Source organism: Bos javanicus, chromosome 2 (assembly GCF_032452875.1).
Source record: "Bos javanicus breed banteng chromosome 2, ARS-OSU_banteng_1.0, whole genome shotgun sequence".
NCBI classification, from domain to species: domain Eukaryota; kingdom Metazoa; phylum Chordata; class Mammalia; order Artiodactyla; family Bovidae; genus Bos; species Bos javanicus.
Genome location: NC_083869.1, coordinates 104781761 through 104807850, shown reverse-complemented (window position 1 = coordinate 104807850; position 26090 = coordinate 104781761). Strand labels below are relative to the sequence as shown.

The window sequence follows — 26090 nt, the reverse complement described above, 5'->3', positions numbered from 1 at the left end:
GGCAGCGAAGGGGAGCCCCCGTGTGTCTAGAAGGCCTCTCCCCACCCCCACCCCGTGTGAGCTTGTACTCCTTGGCATACTTGCCTGGGTTGGGTGTTGGGGAGCTCAAATTGCAGCTACAAACTGGCTGCCAGCCAGGGGCCGTCTATTTAAAAGCGCCGGCTCAACCCGAGCCCGTAGTCTCTTTGGAAACTTCTGCCGGGGGGAAAAGAGCTAGGAAAGAGCTGCAAAGCGGTGTGGGTTTTTTCCTTTTTTTTTTTTCCCCCTCCTCTTTACTACCCTCTCCTCCGTTTGCACCTTTCTTCGGGCTTCACGCAGAATCTGCGAATTTCGAAAAGGTGCTAGCAGAGTGGGAGAAAAGAGGTGTTAGGGGGTTTGGTGTGTTTTTTCTTTTTTTTTTTTAATTTCTTGATTTCCACATTTTTCCCCCGCCTTCGCGGCTGCAGCCGCCGCCTCTTACCTGTTCCGCAGCAGCCGCGCGCCGCTGGCAGCTGAGGGTTAGAAAGGAGCAGGGTGTACTTTGAGATCTTAAAAATTCTGAAGAAGAAATCTATTTTTCTCCCACAACCACCCCCCCCCCCCCACCTGCCTCTCCTCCACAGCCTCCGAGCTCTTTTTTCCGGTGGTTGTTTGGGGGTGAACCATTTTTGGCTCCCCTGCCGCAATTCTGACCAGGTCAGACTCGTGGGGAGAGGGATTTGTTTCTCCAGCCTCCGATTCCTCTGCGTGCACCTGGCGCTGCTCCCTTTCCCCCTACCTGTTGCAAGTCTGTAATCTTTGCAATTCAGACTTGCTTGCAGGCACTCCAGCCCTCCATCGCTCCCTACATTTTGCAATTGTCCGGGGGAGGGCACCTGCTCTACCTGCCAGAAATTTTTTTCAAAAAAGAACAACATTGCTCCGCGTGCCCTCCTGGCCCCTTTCTCCCTGCACTCTCGCGCTCCTGCCCCGCCCCAGGTAAAGGGGGAGACTCGGAGAAGATGGTGCTCACCGCGGTCCTCCTTCTTCTGGCCGCCTGTGCGGGATCGGCCCAGGGTCTGGGCTCCTTCGTGCACTGCGAGCCCTGCGACGAGAAAGCCCTCTCCATGTGCCCCCCCAGCCCCCTGGGCTGCGAGCTGGTCAAGGAGCCGGGCTGCGGCTGCTGCATGACCTGCGCCCTGGCCGAGGGGCAGTCGTGCGGCGTCTACACTGAGCGCTGCGCCCAGGGGCTGCGTTGCCTCCCCCGGCAGGACGAGGAGAAGCCGCTGCACGCCCTGCTGCACGGCCGCGGGGTTTGCCTGAACGAAAAGAGCTACCGCGAGCAAGCCAAGATCGGTGAGCGCGCTCCGTGTGCCAGGCAGCTACACGGCGCACGGGCGGGGTGGTGGGGGGTGGGGGGGGCACGGGACAGGCTGGCCCCGCGCGCTCTGCCCAGCAAGTGGCTTAGAGCCGGGGTGCTGGCCGGGAGGAGGGCGGGGAGGGTCCCTGCACTTCGGAATCGGAGCCCCAGCCGATCCTGCTACCCCGGGGGTCGGTCTAGCCGAGCCTCTCCGGGTTTTCGCTCCTTCTCCTCGTCCCTACCCCCACCTTCTTCACCCCACCCCTCCCCCCTCGACTAAACGGTGACTCTGAGCTCCTATTTCTTCTCTAGATGCAAATCCTCAGGTACTCAATCTCCAGTCCGAAAGTGTGCATCTTACGTGAACAATTCCCTCTCCACCACCCCCAATATGTTGTAGGTTTTGTTTTTTTCTGAACTTGAAAAAAAATGCCTTTTGTTAAAATATTGCTTCAACTGGGGACCTGGAGAGAGAGGCGTTACCGGTTTTCGGTGCTAATTCTACCTTTGTCCCTCCCAGCCCCCTACCCCCCTACCAGTCCCTCCTTGACGTTTCTATTCTCCTACCCCGCCCCCCCACACACTCGGGCGCACACGCACACTCACGTGCACACATAACACACGCACGCACGCACCCTTGGTAGCTCTTGCCTTTGGGGCGGGGGCTTTGATGCCCCTCCCACGTGCACACTCATTGCTCTTGACTTGATATGATTGACTGGTCGTCTGTAAAACATACTGAAATGCAAAATATCTCTTTTTCCTCCCAGGAAAGGAGAGGTGACTTTGGGCAAGCTCAGAGGCGGCGGGGAGGTGGAGTAAGTCGGGGGTGGGGAGAGTGAAGGAAAGGAATAGGAAAGGTGGGCTTGATGTTCCAGGGCTGGGTGTTCCTGAATCGAACTCCTTTCCCCTGCTCCTATTCAGATTTTACCTAGGAAGAAAGGTAGATAAAGGGCTGGGAAACAAGAAGAGATGTGAAATTCAGACACTGCAGCTTCCCCGCCAGTGCTAATCCCCCACCCTGTCACGTCGCCCCTCGAGCTCTCAAACCAGATCACAAGTGGGTGTGGTGTAAATGGAAGAGGGGCCCTGGAAACGCAGAATGCAAAATCAAGGGGGCGGAGACGGAAAAGCTACGCACCAGGCGCCTCCCCTCCACCTCCACGTAGCCCCGCCCCCGGGTTGCCCCGCCCCCAAATTCTCAGTGCTGGGGTTTAAAAGGTTGACAGAGCTGCTTGTTCAATTGAAACAGTTCGGCTTCCTCTTGGAAAGTTACTTGATTTTAATTTTTTTTTAAGTTTAATGAACTGTACACAAAAGTCTGGGTTCTGAGCATTGGTCCTCCCCCATAGGAGTTAAGACTTGGCTAAATTGTGTTTATTCTGTACGGTATTTTCTTACTGGAACAATGCCCTTCCCTCCTATCTCCGTCCATTACGAGCACCCCAACATGAGTTGTCTTAACTGCAAACTACAGACACTCTCATGTAGGAAAGGAGTGCGTCTGCGGTTGAGAAGAGAGGTACGAGAGCTTTCCTGGGCTCGACGTGGATTCCCGCAAATCCTGCAGGTTTTGTCTGTCCAGCTTTGCAAGAGGTAGCGTTTCTCCAGTTTACGGCCAGCAAAAAAGGGAGAGAGGGCAATGTGCAGGCCTCGGAGGCCCCCGAGGACGGTTGGTGAAGTTATTTTTATTAAGAGCCAATTTTCAAAGGCGGCCCCGCCCCCCTCCCACCCCCCCACCCCCACTCCCACTCCCACCCCCCGCCTTCATCTTGTGAGATGTGGTGTGGAAAAGCTTAGCACCGGCACCGAGGGGGGAAAAGGCATGAATCGATTTCCTGGCTTGGGAGAGAGAGCTCTGGGTAACAATCCGGTCACAGCGAAAGTATGCAAGGTATCGCTTGGCCGCATTCTGGCCCCACTTTTATTTGCCCAGCCGTGTGGTTGGTGTGATGTGGTTGGTGTGGAGGGTGAGCGCGCGCAATTGCTGGGAGAGCAAACTGGCGCATCCAACTTTCCAATTCAATCCCAACCCCTCCCCGCCCCCCCCCCTCCCCAACACACACACAAGGGCTATTGTCCCAAGCAAGATGAGATGCCCTTTAGACTTCTCTGCAGCCCCTTCCTCAGCCCCCACCTTCAAAGTGCCTTGAAGCACGGAGGGGCCTCCCTCTTCCCCCCACCCCATCCCAACCCCTCTGAAAGACTCCACCTCGCCTAAAGCAGGTGCCTGATCCTCTCTGGTGGCTGGATGGCTGCCCTTGACCGGTAGCTGGAACTGATGCCTTCCTCCCGGACAGATGAGATGGGAGTGGGCCCTCCTGGCTGGAGTTTTTCAGTTTGGGTGGGTCTCCCAAAAGTTGGAGATGGTGCAGCGACAGTACTTAAAGAGAGGAAAACGAACAGAGAAGAGGGAGGAGAGTGTCCGCTCCTTTGGCCAAAATTGCTGCCCCGCCCCCCCCCCCCACCGACTTCCCACCGCCACGCCTCTCTACCAATAACGAGCAGTGTGAGCTGGAATTTGCCCCTTCCGATGTAGATTTAGAGACAGACATAGATGATATATGTATATATACACATATAACCAAAAATATGTGTATAGAGAGATAGATGTAGGGTTTTTCAACAACAACAAAGCCCATTTCTAGAATCAGAAATGGGGAGCAAAGGAGAGAGAGATGGCTAGCCGCCAAAGCTTGTGGGAGGAAGAGCGCAGGGCAGCCGGGGACTGGTGTTTTGCTAGGCGCGTTGCTGGGCAACGGGAGAGGGAGTCCGCCTGCGAGCCGGGTCCTGGGAGCGCTCTGGGCCCTGCATTTTATTTTGGCCAGTTCAGGGGCAGAGATAGATATAGAAACAGAGGGCGGTGTGTATGAGGGCTGGAGCTATTTATTGGACCAAGCTCAATAAATATGGGTGAGCTGGGTCGAGTCCGGGGAAGGACCGAGCTTTGCTCTGGCATTCTTTGGAGAAGGAGCATTGTGGCTTTACTGGCCCGCATACTTTACCCGGGTCTGGAAGATCTCTCTTGTGCTTGTGAGACATTAAGTTTGGGATACAGGGAGAAGTGGGTGCTGGGTTTCAGTTCTGTCATTGAGAAATAAGAGAGAGGGGAAGAGCAGAAAATATGCTTCTCGGAAAGAAAGAAAAATTACCTAAATAAAATTGCATTCAGCCTTTGCTTCTTTGAGGGGTTTGGCCCTCCATCACCCTGGCTTCCATTCCCAGCCTAGTCCAAATGCCCTGTTGAAATCAAGTTCCAGGGTTAGGTTTATTGGCCAAATTTGTGTCTGGATTGAACAAGATCATGGAAAACTGAAGGAGCCAGATTCCTTTCCCACCCGTATCCCCTCCCTTTGAAACAAGTCTTTGAGAGGCTGGCTGTGCCCTGAGCCAACCAAAATGGGAACTGGGAAGACAAGAAGAGGGCTCTTTTAACTTGACTTTTCTTTCCTCCCCCCTCCTCTCCCTTCCTCCTCTTTCTGCTGTGTCAGCTCAGACTGGAAGAGCAAACACAGTTGGCCACAGTGAGAGTTCATTTTTTTTCCATTTCTCTTTTTCTCCCCCCTACTTTCTTATCCCTCCCTCCCATCCCACCCCCTTCTCTATCCCACCCCTTTCTCTATCCCACCCCCTTCTCCATCCCCTAACTCCAAGACACCCCCAGGGGGCTTGGCTTTTCAATCAGAGCAGCTGTGCTAGTCCTGGGGCTCAGGGTTGGATTTGAGCAGGCAGGTGGGCTTGCAGCTGCAGAGGGAGGACCGGGCTGACCTAGGAGCCAGGGGTCACTAGAAGGTTACAACAAAGAGCATGGGAGCAGGAATCCCCACAAAAACCTCGGTCCCATTAAGGCGGGGAAGGCGGGAGGAGCTAGCAGGACAGGAAGCTGATTTTTGTCTAAAGCTTTTACTTTGTACTTGAGCGATGTATTTAAAACTCTGGGTTATTTAATGTATGGAAAACAAAATTTCGGAGAAGGGACCACCACACTCCAGGCCCACTGCCTGCAGAAACTGGAAGAACATTGTAAACAGATCAGGTACCTATGAGGTCCCACGGGAAGCGGAAGTGAAAAGCAGAGAATATCTGCCATGACATGGATGCTATCTGGTGGGGTTTTGTTTGCACGTCTGTTTTGCATTTTTACTATGGTAGGTCCAGAAGTTACCATCCCCAGAGACCGTCCTTCAATTGTAACCTGGAAATATGTTTTCCAAAACAGTAAGATTTATTACATATCTGCAAAAATAAATAAGCAAATAAAAAAACAAAAACAGTTCTAAGCTTTCACTCCCCTCTCCCTCTATCCACAGAATTCCCCATTCTTGTTTCCAGCTCCAATTCTTTCCATGGTTTCTGTTATGATGTCTTTTTCTTCTTCTTCAATATAAATCCAAAGAAGTGACTGGGAATCTTTATCAGAGGTGAAGTAGCCCTTCCTGCCTGGCCACTCAGCTTAGCTAGGTTTGAGTGTCTCTCCAGGAATTGTCTGGGTATTGGCCAAAGAATGCTACAGCTGGAAGGGACCTGCCATGATCGCAGCATCTTGGCAGTCAGGCCCTCATTTTACAGATAAGGACGCTGAAGCCCAAAGTACAAGTCACGAGCCTAGAATTAGGTGCAGGGTTAGAGGCAGAGCCAGGGCTAGAACTCAGTCTTAGAATCTTGTTGAGCCTAGCCCTCCTAGTCCTAGTTCTGCTGTCCCTGGCTTTCTACCATAAGTCCCTGGGGCTCTGGCCTGGGCCTGGTCTAACCTGCAATGAGGCCTTTGGCAAATATTACCCAATGCTGTCATCTCATAGCAGGAGGGGCAGAGGGGGCATGATATGAAGATGAAATAAGAGCTCAGAACTGGAAGTGCTCCGTTTGAGGAGAAGCAAAGTGGCCCCAAGGTGGAGAAAGCAGTACCCCTTTATTTTCAGCCTTGTTCTGTTCCATCCCTTTTTCTGCATGGTCTTACAGGCAAGGCTGGCTTAGGCGAGTGATTTGGTGTGGGATGTGGGGGGGGGGGGGGGCGGGGCAAGGAGGGTGGAAAGGGGTTTGTTCAGCCCAGACTTCAAGCCCCATGTGCCAAACCTCATTTTCTGAATGATAGGAAGCTGTCCTGATGTGGGCAGGCAGGCAGGCCCTCACTGCCCCTTGGCTGAGCAGCAATCCACAGTCTCTAAGGAGCCCTCGGCATAGAAGTGGCCGGCTTCCCGTGATAACCAGCCTCCTCCAGCACGAGCTTCCACAGAGCGGAGCAGCAGGGTGTTGAGATCCGAGCTGGGGTGGGGTTAGGTGGGATGAGGGAGTGATTGGGGGATTTTCACATCGTAAACAAAGAGAGAAAACCACATGCCACAAAAGTTGATAAGAAAGACAGAGAGAGAGGATCGCCAGGGTTTTTAACACAGTCAAAGCCCTTTTCGAAGGAGAGGAGAGGTCCAGATTATAGCTGGAAGCCTCCAGTTGACCTGAGGAGTTGTTGAGCGCCATCCTCACACACCTTGGAGGCTGTGGCAGCTGCTCCCTTGGGGGATTCCCAAGAAGGAGGCAGATAAGATAAAACCCTCTTCCCAATGGGTTAGACCACCAAGGAAGTCCTGGAAGGGGTTCTAAAATAAATGTGCATGCTCAGTCGTGTTGGACTCTGTGACCCCATGGACAGAGTAGCCTGGCGGGCTACAGTCCATAGGATTTCCCAGGCAAGAATACTGGAGTGGTTTCGCATTTCCTTCTCCAGGGGATCTTCCCGACCCAGGGATCGAACCCAAATCTCCTGCATCAGCAGGCGGATTTTTTTACCACTGACCCACCTGAAGCCCCTTAAAATAAATAGGTAATCTCATTTTTTTTTCCTTCTTGGTGGGATCTTCCAGGACCAGGGACCGAACTTGTGTCTCCTGCATTGGCAGGCAGACTCTTTACCACTGAGGCACCAGAGAAGCCCCAGGTTATCTCATTTTTGATCCCCATCCTAAACCATCAGAGACCAGCCCTTCTCTTGCCAAATCCTGAAGCAAGATCCAAATTGAATTTGCTCTCAGAATCCAGCCCCATGTGACCTATTCTGACTTGCAGTGATGTTCTGTGTGGGTCCTCGTCATCCTGAACTGTGTAGATTGTACCAGTAAAGCTGTACTGAGCATGCTCCCCAGTCTCCCTGTCCCTCAGGGAAGATGTCTCTCATTCCAGACCCTTCAGAGCAGCACTGTCCAACTGAAGTACAATATAAGCCACATACAAATGTCATTTCAAGCTTTCTAACAGCCACATTTTTAAAACAGGTAAAAAGAAATAGGTGAAATTTAATTGTATATCTTTTCAATATATCCACAATAATATTCATATAGATTCAAAATAAGCCATTCTAATAAGCTATTTTAATAAGCCATTTAATAAGCCATTCTAATGAACCACCTGACGCGAAGAACTGACTCATTTGAAAAAACCCTGATGCTGGGAAAGATTGAAGGCAGGAGGAGAAGGGGACGACAGACGATGAGATGGTTGGGACTCAACAGACATGAGTTTGAGTAAACTCTGGGAGTTGGTGATGGACAGGGAGGCCTGGCACGCTGCAGTCCATGGGGTCACAAAGAGTCAGACACAACTGAGCGACTAAACTGAACCGAAATGAATGAGCTATTTTACATTGTCTTTCATATTGTCTTTGAAATCTGAGGTGTATTTTAGAGCACATCACAGTTCAAACACTGAATTTTCATTGGGAAGAGTTGATCTGTATTTTTAGGTTTCATAAGATTTATAGTTGAAAAAGTAGATTCATATATCTGAGTTGTCCCAAACATATTCACAACTTTTCCAATAACCAAAGGTATTGGTTGTCTAATTTAAATTAATTTAAATAAAATAAATCTTAAAATTCAGTCCCACTGGCCACATAAGTGAAGTGAAGTGAAGTGTTAGTCATTCAGTCGTGTCTCGCTCTTTTTGAGCCCATGGACTGGAGCCTGCCAGGCTTCTCTGCCCATGGAATTCTCCAGGCAAGCATGCTGGAGTGGGTAGCCATTCCCTTCTCCAGGGGATCTCCCCAACCCAAGGGTCAAACATGGGTCTCCCACATTGCAGGCAGATTCTTTACTGTCTGAGCTACCAGGGAAGCCCTAGTGTCAAAAATCACATTGGCTAGTGGGTACCTAACCAGACAGGGCAAAGGCCACCAGCAAGCCCCTCCCACAGCTGTGAAGGGAACCTGTCTCCACTCTCTGCTCCTGCTCCAAAAGAGTCAAAAAGGAAAAGAGTCTGAGCTTCAATTGCCAAAAAGGACATTGTTTGACTCCTAGCAAGCCTCTCTTAGAAGGACCTGGCCTGGGGTCGGGGCGGGGCGGTGGGATCGTCGACAAGAGTCCAAACAATCTGCTCCCTGCCGCCCCCTTCTGGTCATGCAGGGCTTTCCAGGGAATTTGGCTAAATTGTGCTGTTCTGAATGGGCCGTGATGAGTCACCAGTGGGAGTGTGGCCAGATCGGAGAAATGGCCCCTCACTTCCTCCCTCTCATTATCTCCCCTTACCCCATTGAAAGGCTGCTCCCCACCTCACTCCTCCATTACCTTCTGGTTTGGGGTGTGCATTGTTGTTGTTCAGTCACTAAGTCGTCTCTGACTCTTTGTGACCCCAGGGACTGCAGCATGCCAGGCTTCCCGGGGGGTGTGTATAGGGAACAGATACATTTTTACTGAGCATGCTCCACCTTCCCCAAGTCTAGAGACCTGGTTAGAGATACTCACGCTGAGTGTTGTGCGTAAGTATGTATTTCTCATGTGTAAATTTATCACCAGCTGCTGCCCAGGGATCAAGAAATGTATACCAGAGTCACGGCCCTGCATCCTAGTTCATCCTCAGGGAGAAAAAGTGAGGAGGATCCTTTCTTTTACCTAGAGGATGTGTGAGTGGGACCCCATTCTCTCATTCTAGGGAAGGGTCACCAACCTGACACTTGCCACATCTGCACTGTGAAAGGCGGTAGGTCAGCTTTTCTCTCTCCATCTTTAGGGAAGGAGACCTGGTGCCTTAATGCAGCATGAAGGAATGAGGTTACACAAGGGACGAACTTCCAGGCAGTGTTCTCTAAGTGGAAACTGCTTCTCAGAAGCACTTGGGTAAAGTTCCTCTCACTTGGGGCTGGCAACCTAGACTCCCCGGGGACGAGGGTAGAGCCATTGCTTCCCAGCAGACCTTTCTGCAGTCCAAGGCGCCTGAGACCTTGTGATCTACAAGCAGACACCTGTCAGCCAGTATCACAGCAACCAGATTTTTAGTTGATGATGGAAACAGGGGAGGTGGGAGGCAACAGAGTCCTTACAACGGCAGAGACCTGTACTGAGAGCTCACTAGCATGTAACAACTCATGGAATCCTCATAACCCTATGAAGAGGGGGCTGTTGTCATCCTCCCCATAAGTCAAATGAGAAGACTAAGGCAAGGAGAGGGGAGGAAGCAACTAAGAGAGGGCAAAATACACCTGCACCAGGATTTAGTGAAGCACTGTTAGCAGCCCCATCTCCCACTCAAGAAGGGAGACTGACAGTCAAGGGCTGGTGGTCCAACTCCTGATTCTGTTTATCTGCTTTGCTGTACGTGTCTTTATTTCTCTGCTCAGGATAGAGATGTTGGTTTTCCTGGCCTGAAATGGAGAGGGGGATGTAAAGGAGCTAAGAGGGATAAGCCTATTGCTCTCAAGGTCCAGTCACTGACTCTCTGAACCTGCTCCCCACCTTGGCCATGTACCCCAAGTCAGCAAGACTCCCTCTGCAGGTCTATTTGCAGCTCCTCCCTAGGTGCAACTGGTTCCTTTGGATGACAGTTGTATGGATTTCTTTTCCTCTTGCAAAGTCCATGCTCCTTCCCTTTTTAGCCCATAATTCAGGTGAAGAAAGAGCCCAGAATATGCATGTCTGTTACTGACCACAAAGGAAAAGAAAACAATTTTCCAGGAAAGACTGGGGCAAAGTGGGCCCTGGTCAGGGATGTCATGGGCAGGGCTGGGCATGGTGCAGCTCCCCTAGGAGGCTTCACGGCCCTCCCTACGGTCCCTGTCCCTTTTTCTTATGCAGAGACACACAATGTAACTCAGTGTCTTGGTATCTGCAGCTGGGAAACGGTCAGACTTCAGGAGGCTGAGACATGTCTCACATTTTTTTCAACAGTGAACAGTTGATCCCTCATTTTCCCAGAAGCCTCATGTTGTAGCAAAGAGCAGGAGGCTGCAGTTGGCTAGGAAACAGGGCAAAGTGGGGAGGAAGTACAGAGCATCCAGCCATTCCCAGGCACGGATCAGGGCCCTCCGACGAGCTGTCCGGTGGAATTTTCTGCAGTGAAGGAAGTGTTCTCAGTTATCACTGTCCAACACGGAAGCCACCAGCCACGTGTGGCTATCGAGCACTTGAAATGTGCCTCAAGCAACTGAGAAGCTGAATTTGTAATCTGACTTAATATTTATTCTTTTCAATAGACGCATGTGGCTGCTGGTTATCATATTCAACAGCACAGTCTTAGACCAAAGAAGCCCAGTAAATGTAGGGGACCCTACTTCTTCCTGCTCTTAAGGCCCACATCTCTGCCCCTTGTTCCCTCTGTAGTAAATTCCTGTGTTTAAAGGCAGGTCTGTGGGTGACATGACCCCCCAGGGCATCCACTTAGCTCCAACATGTCGCAGCTTGCAGAACGGCCGCTAGACCTGCACTTTGTCCCATGAGCCAATTCAGGCATCTCTCCATAAAGATGGAGTACTTTACTGAAGTATCAGATTCTTTACTGAAGACTATGTGCTGGAGAGGCTAAGATGAATGACAAAGTTCTGCCCTTAAGACATTGACTGTCTGAATTCCACAGAGGGAGCTAGAATGAGAGCCGGTGGAAACCCAGCTCCCCTTTTCATTCCTGGCAGAGAAATTCTGGGCGAATCCCTCTTGCCTTCTGGCAAGAAAAAGAGACTCTTCCTCTCCCGGGTCCAGGTGGCCTGGCAAAGCCCTACATCCTTCCTGCACTGCGAGTTCCAAGTACGCCACAGCTTCTTCAATTTCTGTAAGCAAAGTCACAATATCTGATCCATCCGTTTTTCTCTAGTTTTGACTATTAAGTCAAGATAGCGTGGGAAACAACCACCAGGCTGGGCCCAGGCTGTTAATGGTGCCAGGGTAGAACTAAGAGCCCCAGGGTAGAAAGTTCGATTGTAGTTTCAGTTATAGCAGCAGGTCTCCATGGTGGGCTTGTAGAGGGAAGATGCATCGGCACTTGTGCTGTGAGGAGTAGTGCTCTCCCCCAACTGGGGATGCGTCTGAGTCTGCAGCAGCTGGGCCTGCACCCAGACACCCTCAACATTCACTGGGGAAATTCTCTGGTGGTCCAGTGGTTAGGACTCAGCATTTTTACTGCCAGGGCCTGGGTTCAGTCCCTGGTTGGGGAACCAAGATTCCACAAGCTGCACAGCAAAAAAAAAAAAAAAAAAGAAGGTTCACTGGGACACGAGGATGACACAGTCCTCAAGCAGCTTCTCGCGTTGCCAAGGGTGGTGCCTCAGTGCATGTTGTTGTATCAGTATGAATGGGCAGCATCTTAGGATGAAGCAGAAACTGAGTTGGCTGCCCTAACACGGCAGGGCTGGGACCATCAGAGAGCCAGCTGGCAAGACTAGGGGCAGAACAGAGCAGAGAATCAGAACTCAGCCTAAAGATAACTATCAGGATGCTGTGAGAGCCCTTGCTTTCTTAAGACACTGAATTAAAGGGTCCTGTCTCCACAGCTTCCCAGAGAAGGGGACAACAGTGAACGCTCGCTGCAGAATCCTTTCAAAAGGACAGGTAGAGATAGGAAGGGAAGTCCTAGATCTGCTTCCCTTCTTTACCTCATCATTATGCTTGCATTGTTGACTAAGGAAACAGCCGGGGTTTACACTGATGGCCTTGTCCCCTCCCCGCCATCCCTGGCCTCACGTAGGTCCTTCCCAGTCTATGCACGTCCATCTTCCTGACTCTAAATGCATGCTGAGAGGGGAAGGCTGGGGTGGTGGTCAGAGAAGTAAGAGAAGGAGACCACAAAAAGTTCCAGATTTTAAAACCGCTTACGGTTCCTACAAGGAAGCCTGTTCTGCAGCCATCAGTCTCCTCCGCCACCTACTGGCCATATGCAGGTACTGACCTGCCAGTCGACTGAGTTCAAGAACCTACGGCATTGTTAAGTACCTGAGAGACTGCTATTCACGTGCAGTGCAACTTCACCAGGAAGTCCTAAATCCTTTTGCAACCCTGACTCATTTTCTTTTGATGAAACAGCTCAGGAGCTGCCAGTCTACTTGTGCCTTCTTGAGTTATCTAAAATTTAAACCCTTCCAAAATTGCAAGCCTATTTATGACTCGGCCACACAGCAGCTGAGTAGGACTAGCTGGCTCTGGCATCCCAGCTCCAGTCTTACTTTCCAGCCCTTTAATATTCCAGGCTCCTGCTCTGGCTCCAATCCAACTTTCCGCTGTCTCTCTGGAACCTACAGGTGACCACAAGACCCTGATTAGTATCTGATACTTGACTCTCCCGCTGCCTAAGTAATAGGTCCCATGGGGTTAAGTGGCACCAAAACCTGGGAGGCACATCAAAACTTTAAGCCTGCCCTTCAGAAGCAGCCAAAGAGACTGCAAACTGGGGAGGGAACCCTGCCTTGGTGAAGCCAGGCGGAGGACAGAGGTTTGCAAACATATCTGGAGTTCCTTGGAGAATGGCAACCCATTCCAGTATTCTTGCCTGGAGAATCCCCATGGACAGAAGAGCCTGGTGAGCCACAGTCCATGGGATCAAAAAGAGTCAGACATGACTGAGCGACTAACACAGAGAAGGTACAAGAATCTACGTTTTGTTCCCCGGTATTGTCCTTGCTTAGTCTCAAGGCTAACACCTTCACAGGAAAGACGAGAGAGGTCTCAGTAAACTGCCGTAAAGTTTCCTGAACTGTTGTGAACAGCCCATCCTCCTCCCAGGAAAGGTGACTCCAGGTTCAGGGCAGCCCACAGCACTTCTTGAAGATCCTAAAATATGAAGAGTCTTGAGAAGAGCTGCCGATGGTGGGGTGGGGGGTGGGGGGCATTAGCCAATGTACTTGCACGACCACCAAAGCCAGAGCCAGAAGCTCCATAAGGGAAGGTGCAACGGCATCTGGAGGATGACACCCTCTGACCAAAGGGAGACAACAGGTGGCCAGAGGGCCGTGAGTGGCACCCTCCCCCCAGATGTCTTTAAGAACTAGAAAGAGCACCACTGGGATGGAAGCATGTACTTGTGGCCCCAGGGGAAAGCTCACCCTTCTTCCACGCACTGGTCAGCACCCGGCTGTCTGGCCCTACTTCCCCTCCCTTCATCTGGTTACAATCTTGACTGGGGAAGGGGTGGCCGTGCACCCCCACAATGCTCCCAACCTTTCAATGGCAACCACCTCTTGCCGTCTCCCCTACCGCACCACTCAGGTGACAGTCAGGATGCTTGGTGATGTCCAGGGAGACTAAGTGACGTGTCAGGTCACTCAGTAAGATGGGACCAGGCCATGGTCAGCTTTTCCTCTCCTCACCTACTTCTTCCAGATCGGAGCCTCAGGTTTGGGCCTGAGTTACTAGATAACAGAGCCCTAATCTTTCACTTTGTACGGAGTCCCCCAAATCAGCTTGTTGCACCCTGCCTCCTACCCCCATTGCAGCTCATCCCACTACCAAGAAAAGCTGGTTTATGCCACAACCTCACTCTGTCAGCTAATCCCCAGAGGGCTCCATTCTACGGACCCAGTGCATCACCGTGTTAGTTCATCATCCCAGCGGGTTTTGATAAAGTAGAGGCAGAGCCCAGGGCAGGACATGGTGGGAAGAGGGAGTGAAAGGCCAGAAGGGGACAGACATCCTGGTGCTGGGCTCTCTTCGGGGAGAGCCTGCCCACTCTTTTGCCGTGTGTCTCCTCCCACCTTCTTCTCCAGAAACTACTTCTCTTCTTCTCCTGTGGATAAATACCCAGATCAGCCAACCACCCAGAACACTGCACACCTCTGGAGGCTTCTTTAGGGCGGGGAGCTTCCCTAAAGGGGCATAAATGCTGGACATCCATTCGATTAAATCTGACAAACCCTGAGCCCAGAGACAAACGGGTGCTCAGGTGCTTTCTGCCACCTGCCATCCTGACCAGGTGAGGCCAGGTCTCCAAATGCCTCCCTCAACACACACCTGGAACTTCCCCTGGGCTGAGAACTCCTGCCCTGGGGATATGCAACTGTCTTCTCACCAAACTGCTCCCTCTCCACACCTCTTCTCGCCTCCTGGGGAGCCCAGTAAGAGGAGGATTTCCCTTCATCCCTGGTGGCTCAAATGGTAAAGAACCTGCCTACAATGCAGGAGACTGGGGTTCGATCCCTAGGTCAGGAAGATCCCCTGGAGAAGGGAATGGCTGCCCACTCCAGTATCCTTGCCTGGAGAATCCCATGGACAGAGGCGCCTGGCGGGCTACAGTCCACGGGGTCACAAAGAGTAACTAACACTTTCACTTTCCAGGGCCACCCCAAAGCCCAATTTTCTTTTTCCAGAATTGAGAAAGAAAAGAAAGCAGGGAAGACAGGGCTCCCTGCCCCCGCCCATCCTGCCCTGCACCTGCTCTGGCCCTGGGCATCCTGGCCATGCCCTGCCCACCTGGGAAGAGCAATCCGGGTCTGGTCGGGGTCAGGGAGCTGAGAGGAGGGACCCAGGGGAGGGTGCCTGTGAGAGGAGAATTTCATGGAAATCTGTGGACCAAGATAAAGCCAAAGGCTGGGGGGGTGAGGGGTGGAATTAAAAGATCGACAAATAAATGAACAAAGTCCTAGTTCTTTAAAGGTCATAAGTCAGCTAAGTATAGACTGTCACCAAGTCACTGCTATATATAACCACTCCAGCCCCAGCCAGCTGTCTGCCTCTCTTGGCCGGGAGCTGTTATGTCCCAGGTCACAGAGCGCAGCGCCAGCTCTGAGCAGGGAGCAAGGCCTCAGGCTTCCATGCCCCTACCCCCACCCGCCTGCACTGATCCCCTCCGGATCCCACATTTCTGGCTCTCCGGGGTCCCTTCCTCCTGTTTCTCCTATGATTTCCTCCCCACACCCTGCAAGTCCAGACACCCCAGGGCCCTCCTGCCCTCGGTTCCCCAAATGCAGATGTATCTCAACTCCAGCAGTTCCAAAAGCAGGCAGATCTCACTAGAGGATGGACTTGGCCTCTTGTCCACGCCCTGGCAACTCCTCTTCCTCTGACAGCCTCGACCTCCAGATGGTGTTCTTACACCTCAGCCCCACCTCCAGCCACTTCCCCCATCTATTTAGCCAGCTCCCCACCCACCACCACCAGACAGGGCCTTCCCTGGTGGCTCAGGTGGTAAACAATCTGCCCACAATGCAAGACACTTGGGTTCAATCCCTAGGTTGGAAAGATCCCCTGGAGAAGGGAATGGCTAACACACTCCAGTATTCTTGTCTGGAGAATTCCACGAACAGAAAAACCTGGCAGGTTACAATCCCTGGGGTCACAAAGAGTCGGAAGGACTGAGCGACTAACTTCCATTTCTACTTCCCAGCAAACAAGTCCCTTCCCTGCCCCCAGACTTCCCTCTTCCTCCTGCGTCACTTCCCTCCTTGTATCAGCTTGACTTTCCCAGCACTCTCCTACTCCACGAAGTCACCCTTACCTTGCTCTACTGGACTTCCCACCACTCACAGGCGTGTTGGCTCGTATCCTGATTCTCATTCCCCTTTCCCCAGTTTGGGCAGCCCCGTCGGGGTGCAGAGAGCCTGTCTCCTTGCTCCAAAGGTTGGAGTTCTGGGATCCACACGGTTGGCTCTCAGCTGGCAGACGCTAATCCTCCATCCGCTTCTCCCCACAGAAAGAGACTCCCGTGAGCACGAGGAGCCCACCACCTCCGAGATGGCAGAGGAGACCTACTCACCCAAGATCTTCCGGCCCAAGCACACCCGCATCTCCGAACTGAAGGCCGAGGCTGTGAAGAAGGACCGCAGAAAGAAGCTGACCCAGTCCAAGTTCGTGGGAGGAGCTGAGAACACTGCCCATCCCCGGGTCATCTCCGCGCCTGAGATGAGACAGGAATCTGAGCAGGTGAGGCTCAAGGACCCTCTCTCCATCTCCCTCTGTATCCGCACCCTCAGTCTCTGCCAACTGCAGCTTTTAACCTGGCCCCCAGCTATCTAAATGAGCATGTGTGGTAGCACTTTATACGCCCAGGGGTAATGGCAGGGGAGGCAGAGGAAGACCTTGGGTAGCACCTAATCTCGACAAAAGGTGGTGACTTTCCATGCAGACCCTTGACCCACACACCTCGGCCACTGCATTCTGCACGTCTAGGTGACTCCCTGGGGTATGGCCACGCCTCTCACGCCTCCGATCCGCACACAGGGGCCCTGCCGCAGGCACATGGAGGCGTCCCTGCAGGAGCTCAAAGCCAGCCCGCGCATGGTGCCCCGCGCCGTGTACCTGCCCAACTGTGACCGCAAAGGGTTCTACAAGAGAAAGCAGGTACGTGAAGCTCCTTCTCTATAAGAGAAAGCAGGTCCATCCAGTGCCCCCAGCTCTGCTTACTGAAGAGACTGTACACCTGTACAGCACTGTAGATCAACTCGACTCCAGTAAAACTTGGGGAAAAAAAAAAAGAAAGAAAGCCGGCATGCCCCATCCCATATCCCATGTTCAGGGCATGCACGCTAAGTCGCTTCGGTCGTGTCCCACTCTGTGCAACCCTGTGGACCCCATGCCCGCCAGGGCCCTCAGTCCATGGGATTCTCCAGGCAAGAATACTGGAGTGGGTTGCCACGCCCTCCTCCACGATGGAACCTGAGTCTCTTATGTCTCCTGCACTGCAGGTGTGTTCTTTACCACTGACGCCACCAAATCTCCACCTCTAAATGCCTGGATTTCTGTACTGTCCCAAAACACTAGTACCCTTTCTTCCCACAATCATGACTGACCCCATTCCCGCTTACCCTGTAATCTACTCATGTTTTAATGAGTCACCATAGGTATATGAGTCCATCTAAAAGGAAACTTTCTATCACTGTCTCACAGCCTGTGCTGTGTATGTTATTTTCTGATACACTTCCATAAATATATGGGGCTTCCCAGGTCGTGCTAGTGGCAAAGAACCCACCTGCCAATACAGGAGACGCAAGAGACATGGGTTGGATCCCCGGGTCAGGAAGATCCCCTGGAGGAGAGTATGGCAACCCACTACAGTATTCTTGCCTGGAGAATCCCATGGACAGAGAAGCCTGACGGGCTACAGTCCATGGGGTCGCAAAGAGTCAGATATGACTGAAGCGACCTAGCATGCACACACGCATGACTAAAATATGTTTTTACCATGTACCTCGTGAAATAATTTTGTGACCCATTCACAGCCAGGCTACCCTTTGTTAACCAGTCATCTAAGCTTGTTAAGGAGTACACAGTAGGGCATCAGCAGCACACGGATTGCTGGGTCCCACCCCAGAGTTTCTGATCGGTAGGTCTGGGGTGGACTCTGAGAACTTGGGTTTTCAACAAGTTCCCCCCTGGGTGACTCAGATGCTCCATAAAGTCACCCAGCATCTAAGTTCCCTTAGATGGTGGTGTAGGGATAAGGAATCCACCTGCCACTGAAGGAGACACAGGTTCAGTCCCTGGGTCAGAAAGATCCCCTAAAGAAAGCAATGGCATCCCACTCCAGTATTCTTGCCTGGGAAATCCCATGGACAGTGCAGCTTTATGGGCTACAGTCCATGGGGTCACAAAGAGTCAGACACGACTTAGTGACTAAACAATGACAACATCTAAGTTAAGAATCAAGAGCCAGGCAACTTTGGGTGAGTCCTTGGGTGTCCTGCTTACTAGCTGTGTCCTCTTACCCCAGTCAGTTAATGTCTCTGGCTCCAGTTCCTCGTGTAAAATGGAGAATAATTGTATCTGTTGTTCTCACATGATTATGAGGAATAATGAACTCATCTTTGTAAAGCACTTAGAACAGTATCTACAGTATAGTTAAGTGTTAAGTGGTGTCTTGTATATGGTACAGCTACACAAGTGATGCCTTTTATTACTATTACTATTATTTCATGGGCTTCCCTCATAACTCAGTCAGTAAAGAAAGTGAAAGTGAAAATCACTCAGTCGTGTCTGACTCTTTGCAACCCCAGGGACTATACAGTCCATGGAATTCTCCAGGCCAGAATACTGGAGTGGGTAGCCTTTTCCTTCTCCAGGAGATCTTCCCAACCCAGGGATTAAACCCAGGTCTCCCACATTGCAGGTGGATTCTTTACCAGCTGAGCTCCAAGGGAAACCAGATATGTCGGTAAAGAATCTGCCTGCATTGCAGGAGACCTGGGTTTGATTTCTAGGTCGGGAAGATCCCCTGGAGAAGAAAATGGCAACCCACTCTAATATTCTTGCCTGGAGAATCCCATGGACAGAGGAACAAGAGTCAGACACAACTTAGTGACTCAACCACCACCACGTTATTTAAGAATTTAATTTATTATCACTATCATCGTCATGATCATGATCAGGTTATGTCACTCTCTGGAGAATACCAAGTTGGAGAAATAAACCAACTTGTTTTGGGTGACACAAGACAGAGTTGCAAGAGCTAGTCAAGGACAGACTGCCTAAATGACACCTTTCCCCGGGTTGTCCCATGCAGTGCAGACACCAGAACCCCAAGGGGTGGGTGTTGATGTTGTTCAGTCGCTAAGTCATCACGCCACGGACTGCAGCACGCTAGGCTCCCTGTCCTTAACCATCTCCCAGAGTCTGCTCAAGTTCATGTCCATTGAGTCAGTGATACAGTGCCCTCAACTCTTTGGGGATGAGAGTCTATCTTGGGGCAGGGAAGGCAAAGGGTCAGGGAGGAGCAGAGCCTCAGGGTACAGCCACGCTCACGGCCTGTCCCTCTCCCCACCCCAGTGCAAACCTTCCCGTGGCCGCAAGCGTGGCATCTGCTGGTGCGTGGACAAGTACGGGATGAAGCTGCCGGGCATGGAGTACGTGGACGGGGACTTTCAGTGCCACACCTTCGACAGCAGCAACGTTGAGTGACGCGTCCCCTCCCCGTCTTTCCCTCACCCCATCCCACCCCCAGCCCCGACTCCAGCCAGCGCCTCCCTCCACCCCAGGATGCCACTCATTTCATCTCATGTAAGGGAAAAAAAAATACATATATCTATCTATTTGAGGAAACTGAGGACCTCGGAATCTCTGGCAAGGTCGCAACTTTGAAAACGGCAACAACAGAGATGTGAAAAGCTAAGGAGACCCCCCCTTTTAAAAAAAAGGTTTTCTTTTTGAGGCAAGTTGAATGAACACGGGGAGCAAGAGAGGAAGAACAAGAGAAAGAGAAGGGAGGAAAGCAGAAGTGTGTAAGAGAGGGGAGGATGAGTAGTTACGAGGAGGAGAAACAGAGCTTGAGCCAGAAGCATCCATCTTTACATCCAGCCCTGGCCCGAGTGGGGAAGCCGTCTGGGCAGGAGCAGGTGCGGCCCTGGGTGTGGCCTTTGATGCCACACTTGGAATTTGCCCAGCTCGGATGGGTCACAGGGGGAGAGAGAAACAGACAGCAGGCGTCAGTGCCTCTCCTGGATCAATCTCCTCCTGCAGCCAGCAGCTCACACGGCTCAAACCCTGTCCTTGCTCTCTTCCCACCTCGGCGCTGTGTTCTCTCTCCCTCCAATTTACAAAGACAAACATGCATTCCATCCTTCTCAACACAAGGCAGATTCATAACTGAGTGATACTAGATGGTAGGTGTTCCTAAAGCAGATCCATGAATATGAAGTATGTGTGCATATTTCACTCCCCATGCAGACTCAGAAATCAATCCACACTCTGATAGTGGGAAGACATGTGCTTCCAGGGTGGCTAAAACTCAGCGCCGAATGAAGTCTGTGGTTTCAGCCCTTCATTGCATCCAATTCACAGCTAGCGCAGCCTTTGTGGGGGAGGATAGGCTGAAAAAAAAGTGGGCTTGTATTTATCTACAAGGCTCCATATAGTCATATATAGGCATATAAGTCTATTTTCTTTCTTTTTTTTTTTTTTACCCCTTTCTTCCTTCCTTTCTGTCAAAGGTTTGCATTAACTTTTCCAAGTAGTTCCTCTGGGGGCATTGAAGAGCGTCCTTATTCTGGGGAAACCAAGAAAACCCATGTTCTTCTAACACAACCCATAAAACCAGTTTTGCCTGCATCCCATGAGCAGCAGCAAACTCAGCCCTCCGTGGGACACTGTGTTGGATTTTTTTTTCATGATTTCCCATGTGCACGTGTGTTCATGTACCACCAAGCCAGGTCGGTGACCACACCCAACAGTGCACCTACCAAGCTCCCAGGACGTCACATTCACCTTTAGACCCTTGGGAAGTTACTGTCTCTGGACCCTACACCCAGAGAACCCAATCGGTCCAATCTCAACCCCCTGGTCCTGCCCAGCTTTTTTATTTCATCTGGACAGACCCTGCATTTGGAAAGCCTCCCTCAGCCTTCATGCTGGCAGAGCAGGAGAGAGTCTGAAATGAGAGATGGCAAAGAGGGAGATGGAGGTGAAAAGTGTAAATACGGGGAAACAATAAAAGTGATTATTCAGGCCAGAGTAGATGGAGAGAAGGGCAGACAGCTGGAGAGACAGAGGGCTGACTGCCCCATCCTAGCTTTGGAGCAAAGCAAAAAGAAGAGGGGACAAAGCCAAGAGACACTTCCCTGGGTCCCCACCTGACAAGCCCTCTGGGATTTAAGAAGGAGAGAGGTTTAAGAAGAAGAAAAGGAAACAGGTTGTAAGAGAGAAATGAGTTTAACCTAGCCCTGTGAGCCAGAGAAGGTGAGGAACTTTCCAGAGAAGGACAGGAACAAGGATAAGCAGAGGCCGTGGTTTGCAAGGGACAAGTCTACGAGCTCACCTGCCCACCTTCACCCTGCAGTAAGGGACGGAGGCTGGAGAGGCTTTCAAGCTCTTGGTCTTACCCTGGCCTGTTGCAGCTTCCTTCCTGGGGTGGGAAATGGCAGAAAGGCGCAGGACAAGCAGTGAATGGATGCTTTGGGGCAGCCAAGATTCTGAACCAAGAAAACTCCCATTGTCCACTGATTCCCCCCACCCCTGCAACAAATGGGCAGCCCTGATGGAGAACTCTGGCCAGGAGACGGGGCTTGGACACAGCAAAGGACATCCTCTCTCGCTGTGAACGCAGCTCACTCCACTCTTCCCCAAAGACATGACACCGTGGAGACTACTCCAGCATCGAGCTTGGGGACAGTGAAGAGGGGCAGCTAAGGAGCAGAAACGTTTTAGCTGGTGGCAAGCCTGCAGCCCTGGGATTCGGTAGGGGAGTGTCCCCTGCTCCCCCAGAGTGGACAGTCGGCTGGAATGGGAGAGGCATCGATCTCCACTGGACAGGGGCCTGATGGGGATGGCAGTGAGGACTTCCTTGACGTGCTGTGTGTCCACGTGGCCCCTCCCTGTGCCACTGTCCCCAAACCCACGACCCACACTTCAGCGTCTTAGGCCAGTATCGTCAGCCTTTCCCACTTCACTCTTCTCTCCGCCCATCCTTTATCTGGATCTTCAGCAGTCGCCTAAACTGGGATTGCCATGTGGATACTGGGGTGCCATTCCCCCTAAGAAAAGACTGAGCCAGGAATTTGCAGACCCCACCCCACCACCTCCCCCCAAGGCCTGGACCCAGTTCCTGGTTCCTGAGAGGGGGCTGTCTTTTCCTCCCGCTGTTTACTGGACTTTGAAGGGGCCTCAGCTCCTTCCATGGGCTCTTTGCAGTCAGCCACAAGGTGAGGGACTAGGGCCTGCTTTAACGCAACCCCTGTCTTCAGATCTCCAGAGCTCACACTGACAACCCCAAATCTATGAGTCTCTCTCTACTGCTTGCAGAGGGGGCGGGGAGACTCTAATCCTCTGGCCACTCCATACAGGATGCTGGACCTTCAGGCAGAGCCCAGGGTGGGAGTCCAGGGGGAGGGAATCATTGAGGAAAGTGAGGCCTCTCTGGGCAGGATGGTGAGCAGGCAGGTGTGGCAAGCTGCCAGCTGTGAAGTTCCAAGCAGGGACCTTCTTGACCCCCAGCTTCCTGTTGGCCACTGTCTGCTCACCCAGAGGCCTCAGGCTCCAGGTTTTCTGTGGCCTCAAATCTAAACATTGGCCTACAGTGCCAACAGGAGGTCTCTTCCCATCTCCCTTTGACTCAGGCCTCACTCTAGCAGAGGAGACCGTCTCCACCACTGCGGCCAGGTGACTGAGGGGGTCCCAGCCAGGACTGAGCCCCTGCCTCACCTCAACCCGGGGAAAGCAGGCGGTCTGGGACAGAAGAGACTTGGAAGTTTCTCAGACAGCCAGGCCTGGAGAGACAGGCCTGGAGACATTCAGCCCCAACTCGGAGAATGACGGGAGGCCCTGCGTGGTCCCACCTCCTGTCTCCTCACCATTTTCCCATCACCACCTCTGTGGTCTCCATGGTAACCCAGTGGGGCCAACCTCCCCTGGGGAAGTGGGCCTGGACCACCACTCTCCCACTGCCCAGTTCGTCAGCAGCCGCAGGGCTACCATGCGGCCACCAAGACCCCCCTCCATGTGGGGCAGTGCCCCACCTCCATCCACTCAGCCCCTACAAGGGCTCCAGCTCAGATGGGAATTGCAGAGAGGAGTGGGCCAAGGAGAAGCAACGCCCGGTCTTGGAGAAGACACAGTTGGCTTCCTAGATTGAGGAGGCTGTATTTTGAGAGGTGGTTGTATGGGCGTTGTACTGTCTTTGTTTTTAAAACCACTAAAGTGCAAGACTTATTTTGCACTTTTCTCTACTTTTTTTTTCTTGTAGGTTTTTGGTGTCTTTTTTTAAGCATCCTTTCTTGGTTCCCTAATGGAGTATATAGTTTAGCCATTTCCACAGACTCTGGCCTCCTCTCTAACTTTTTTGGATGGAGGAAAGGGGAGGTGGGGGGCAGCCGCTGTGCACCCATTCACCCCACCTCTCTGGTCCCCGGCCACCAGCCCTAGTCCCGGACCGTCCACAACCACCACCAATCACACAGTAGCCCACACGGATAGACAGTTGTCAGACAAGATTCCTTCAGATTCCGAGTTGCCTACCGGTTTGTTTGTTTTTAGACAGCAATAATCACAGCACGTATTACTGTAGTTCTTTATAGTTTGACATACATACATACCATAGTGCTATTCTCTCCTCTTTTTTTGTTTTTGACTTTCCTGTTTTTAAATAAATGCTCATAATCTTTACTGGTGAAAAGGATGAAAAAAAAAATTAACCAGCAAACGAAACTTGTTTGTGGAAAGAAAAAAAAAAAACGAAAAAGCGGGGGGAAAACAATCGCTGAATGTGGACGAGCTCACCTCCTGTTTAGTGTTTTGTACCTAAGGAAATAAAACAAAACGAAAAACCCCTGAGGATCTCACGTTTTATTAAAAGAAGTGAAGATTGCTGTATACTATTTATTCAACTTATAATTTATGTTACTCCTCGATCTTTGTCTTTTATCGTGACAAAGCATTTATTTAATAAAGTTATGCATTCAGTTAGCCTGCCTCAGCTTCCTCCTCGGGCCCAGGGAAGGTAGGCGAAGGGAGAGAGGACAAGGAGAAAAAGTAGGGACCAGTGGAGGCAGGATGCAGGCCTGCACCCTCCAGAGGCGCCCCCGGCCCTCCCTCCCACCTGGCACTCCGGTGCCCCCTTCTCTAGCTCTTCAAAACCTTTGCAGTGAGTACACACGGCATTAAGAGGGCCAGTGGTCCTGCGGGGTCAGCTGCTGGTACCACTCGGGCTATTACCATTATTACCACTTAAGCTTAGCTCCTGCTGCTAAAGAAAGTCATCTTATTATTTATTTATTGGCTTCGCTGGGTGTTTGCTACATCGCAAAGGCTTTCTCAAGGTTTCTTTAGTGGCGGCACACGGGTTTAGTTGCCTCTGGCATATGGGATCTTAGTTTCCGGACCAGGGATCAAACCCCAGACCCCTGCATCGAAAGACAGGTTTTTAACCACTGGACCGCCAGGGAAGTCCCTAAAGAAAAGTGATCTTAATTGACTCTTAAGCAAGGGATGGGTCTCTTCTCCTCAGGTAGGACTTTAAGGAAGGCATTGCTAGAATGGTCCTCGCAAGATCTTAACTCCTGGGAAACTCTGGTCGAGGTGAATCCTACCTCCTGCTTCTGCCCAGCTCCCGGCCGCCATTTCCACCCAGTGAAGAGGAATGTTATGAAATGGCTAACCCTCCATCGACACAGAGTGCACACTTCCTACCGTCCGCCCTTCCTTCCTCTGGCCCCTTCTCCTCTCAGACTCTTCTCCCCATCTCCATGTCCCTTCTTCATCTGCGAGTCCACAGTAGGCACTGCCCTTTCTGTACTCCCCTGACTGCCCCCAACAAGGGTCTCTGTCTGTGGGCACAGCGGGGGAATGAGGCTGGGGGCATCTCCACTCAGCCCAGCCCAGACCTTACCCTGCCCCGTCCGAGTCACATGCTAAGCAGAGTCACTGGTAGTGTCCCTGCCTGGTGAGGGGCTGGCCTGTCGCTGGGCACACGGGCTCCTGAAGCATAGCTGAAGCTTTCTCCCCTGAGACGGCTCAAGCCCGTGCACAACCTTGCAGGCATACAGCTGTTCAGCCAGCACCCAGCAGTGACGGGAGAGTTGGCGGGTGGGACAGCGGTGCTGGGAAGTCCCACTTTCCTCTGCAGGGGTGCTGATGAGGGGGGGAGTGCAGAAAGAGCAGCATGCAGGAAGGCCATGCTGGCCCAAGTCCAGCCACAGGGCACCACCAGCCCCGGGACTGTCTCCTGGCCCCTCCATTGGCAGCTGCTCACCCACATACTGCCTTGGGGTGGGGGGCAGTGAGCTAGGATTTTTGGCCCCTTTGTTCCCCCTTCAAGGCTTGTCCCATCCCCGGACCCACCCCTCCATGCCCCCTACCCCTACAACCCTCACCAACCAACACCCTGTTCACCTCCCCACGTCATTAGGAGATCTGGCTCCAGGCTGCTCTGCCCTTCAGCCTGCTCCTCCTTGCACAGTTCATCACTGAGACCCACAGCGCCTTGCTGACCATTCATTCATCTGGGGGCCGTGTGATCCGGACCCGGCAGGGGCCTGGGGTCTGCCCTCTCCCACATTCACCCTTAGGTGTGGGGGCTGATCGGAGACCACTCTGTTGAAAGTGGTAGCCCTCCATCGTGTCCAACTCTTTGAGACCCCATGGACTGTCGCCTGCCAGGCTCCTTTGTCCATGAAAGAAGCTACTGGAGTGGGTTTCCATTCCCTTCTTCAGGGGATCTTCCCAACCCAAGGATCAAACCTGGGTCTCTTGCATTGCAGGTGGTTTCTTTACCGTCTGAGCCATCAGAGAAGCCACACTCTAGTCCACACTCTATTAGAAATGTCCTCAACTCCAAGGTCCTCCATCCACTGCAGCCACTCTCTGAGCCTGGGTTCTCTCAGGGGTTCCACACGGAAAATCTGAAGATGCTACTTTCCCATTCCAAGCCCAGCTAGCTCTTTCAGTGAGAGAAATGCGGTGAGAGGGCTGCAGTGTCAACATTTTACTCAGTGGAGAACGAGAGCCTTTGGCCTCCCGCATTCTGTTTCTCAATTCATCAACACTTCCCTGGCTCGGCTTCCTTCCCCCAGGAGCCTGGAGCCCACGGGGCTCCACTGTTAGCATCTACTCGTCTGGTGTCGCCTGCCCTGCAGCTCCTCGGCCCTGGGAAACCTCCCCTTGTCACTCCTGCA

General features: G+C 52.1%; 1 protein-coding gene across 2 annotated transcripts; it reads left to right on the top strand.

Annotated features, from left to right (window-relative positions):
- IGFBP5 (insulin like growth factor binding protein 5) lies at window positions 1-23883 on the top strand. Of its 2 annotated transcripts, none has more exons than XM_061384352.1 (4): window positions 1-1314; window positions 16190-16419; window positions 16666-16836; window positions 19258-23883. In XM_061384352.1, exons 1-4 carry the CDS (start codon window positions 981-983, stop codon window positions 19387-19389), a joined length of 867 nt encoding a protein of 288 aa, XP_061240336.1. In that variant the 5' UTR covers window positions 1-980; the 3' UTR covers window positions 19390-23883. The 2 variants fall into 2 exon arrangements, with proteins under 2 accessions (XP_061240336.1, XP_061240345.1); XM_061384361.1 differs by having other exon boundaries at window positions 13-1314; window positions 16717-16836.
- The last annotated feature ends 2207 nt before the right edge of the window (window positions 23884-26090 follow it).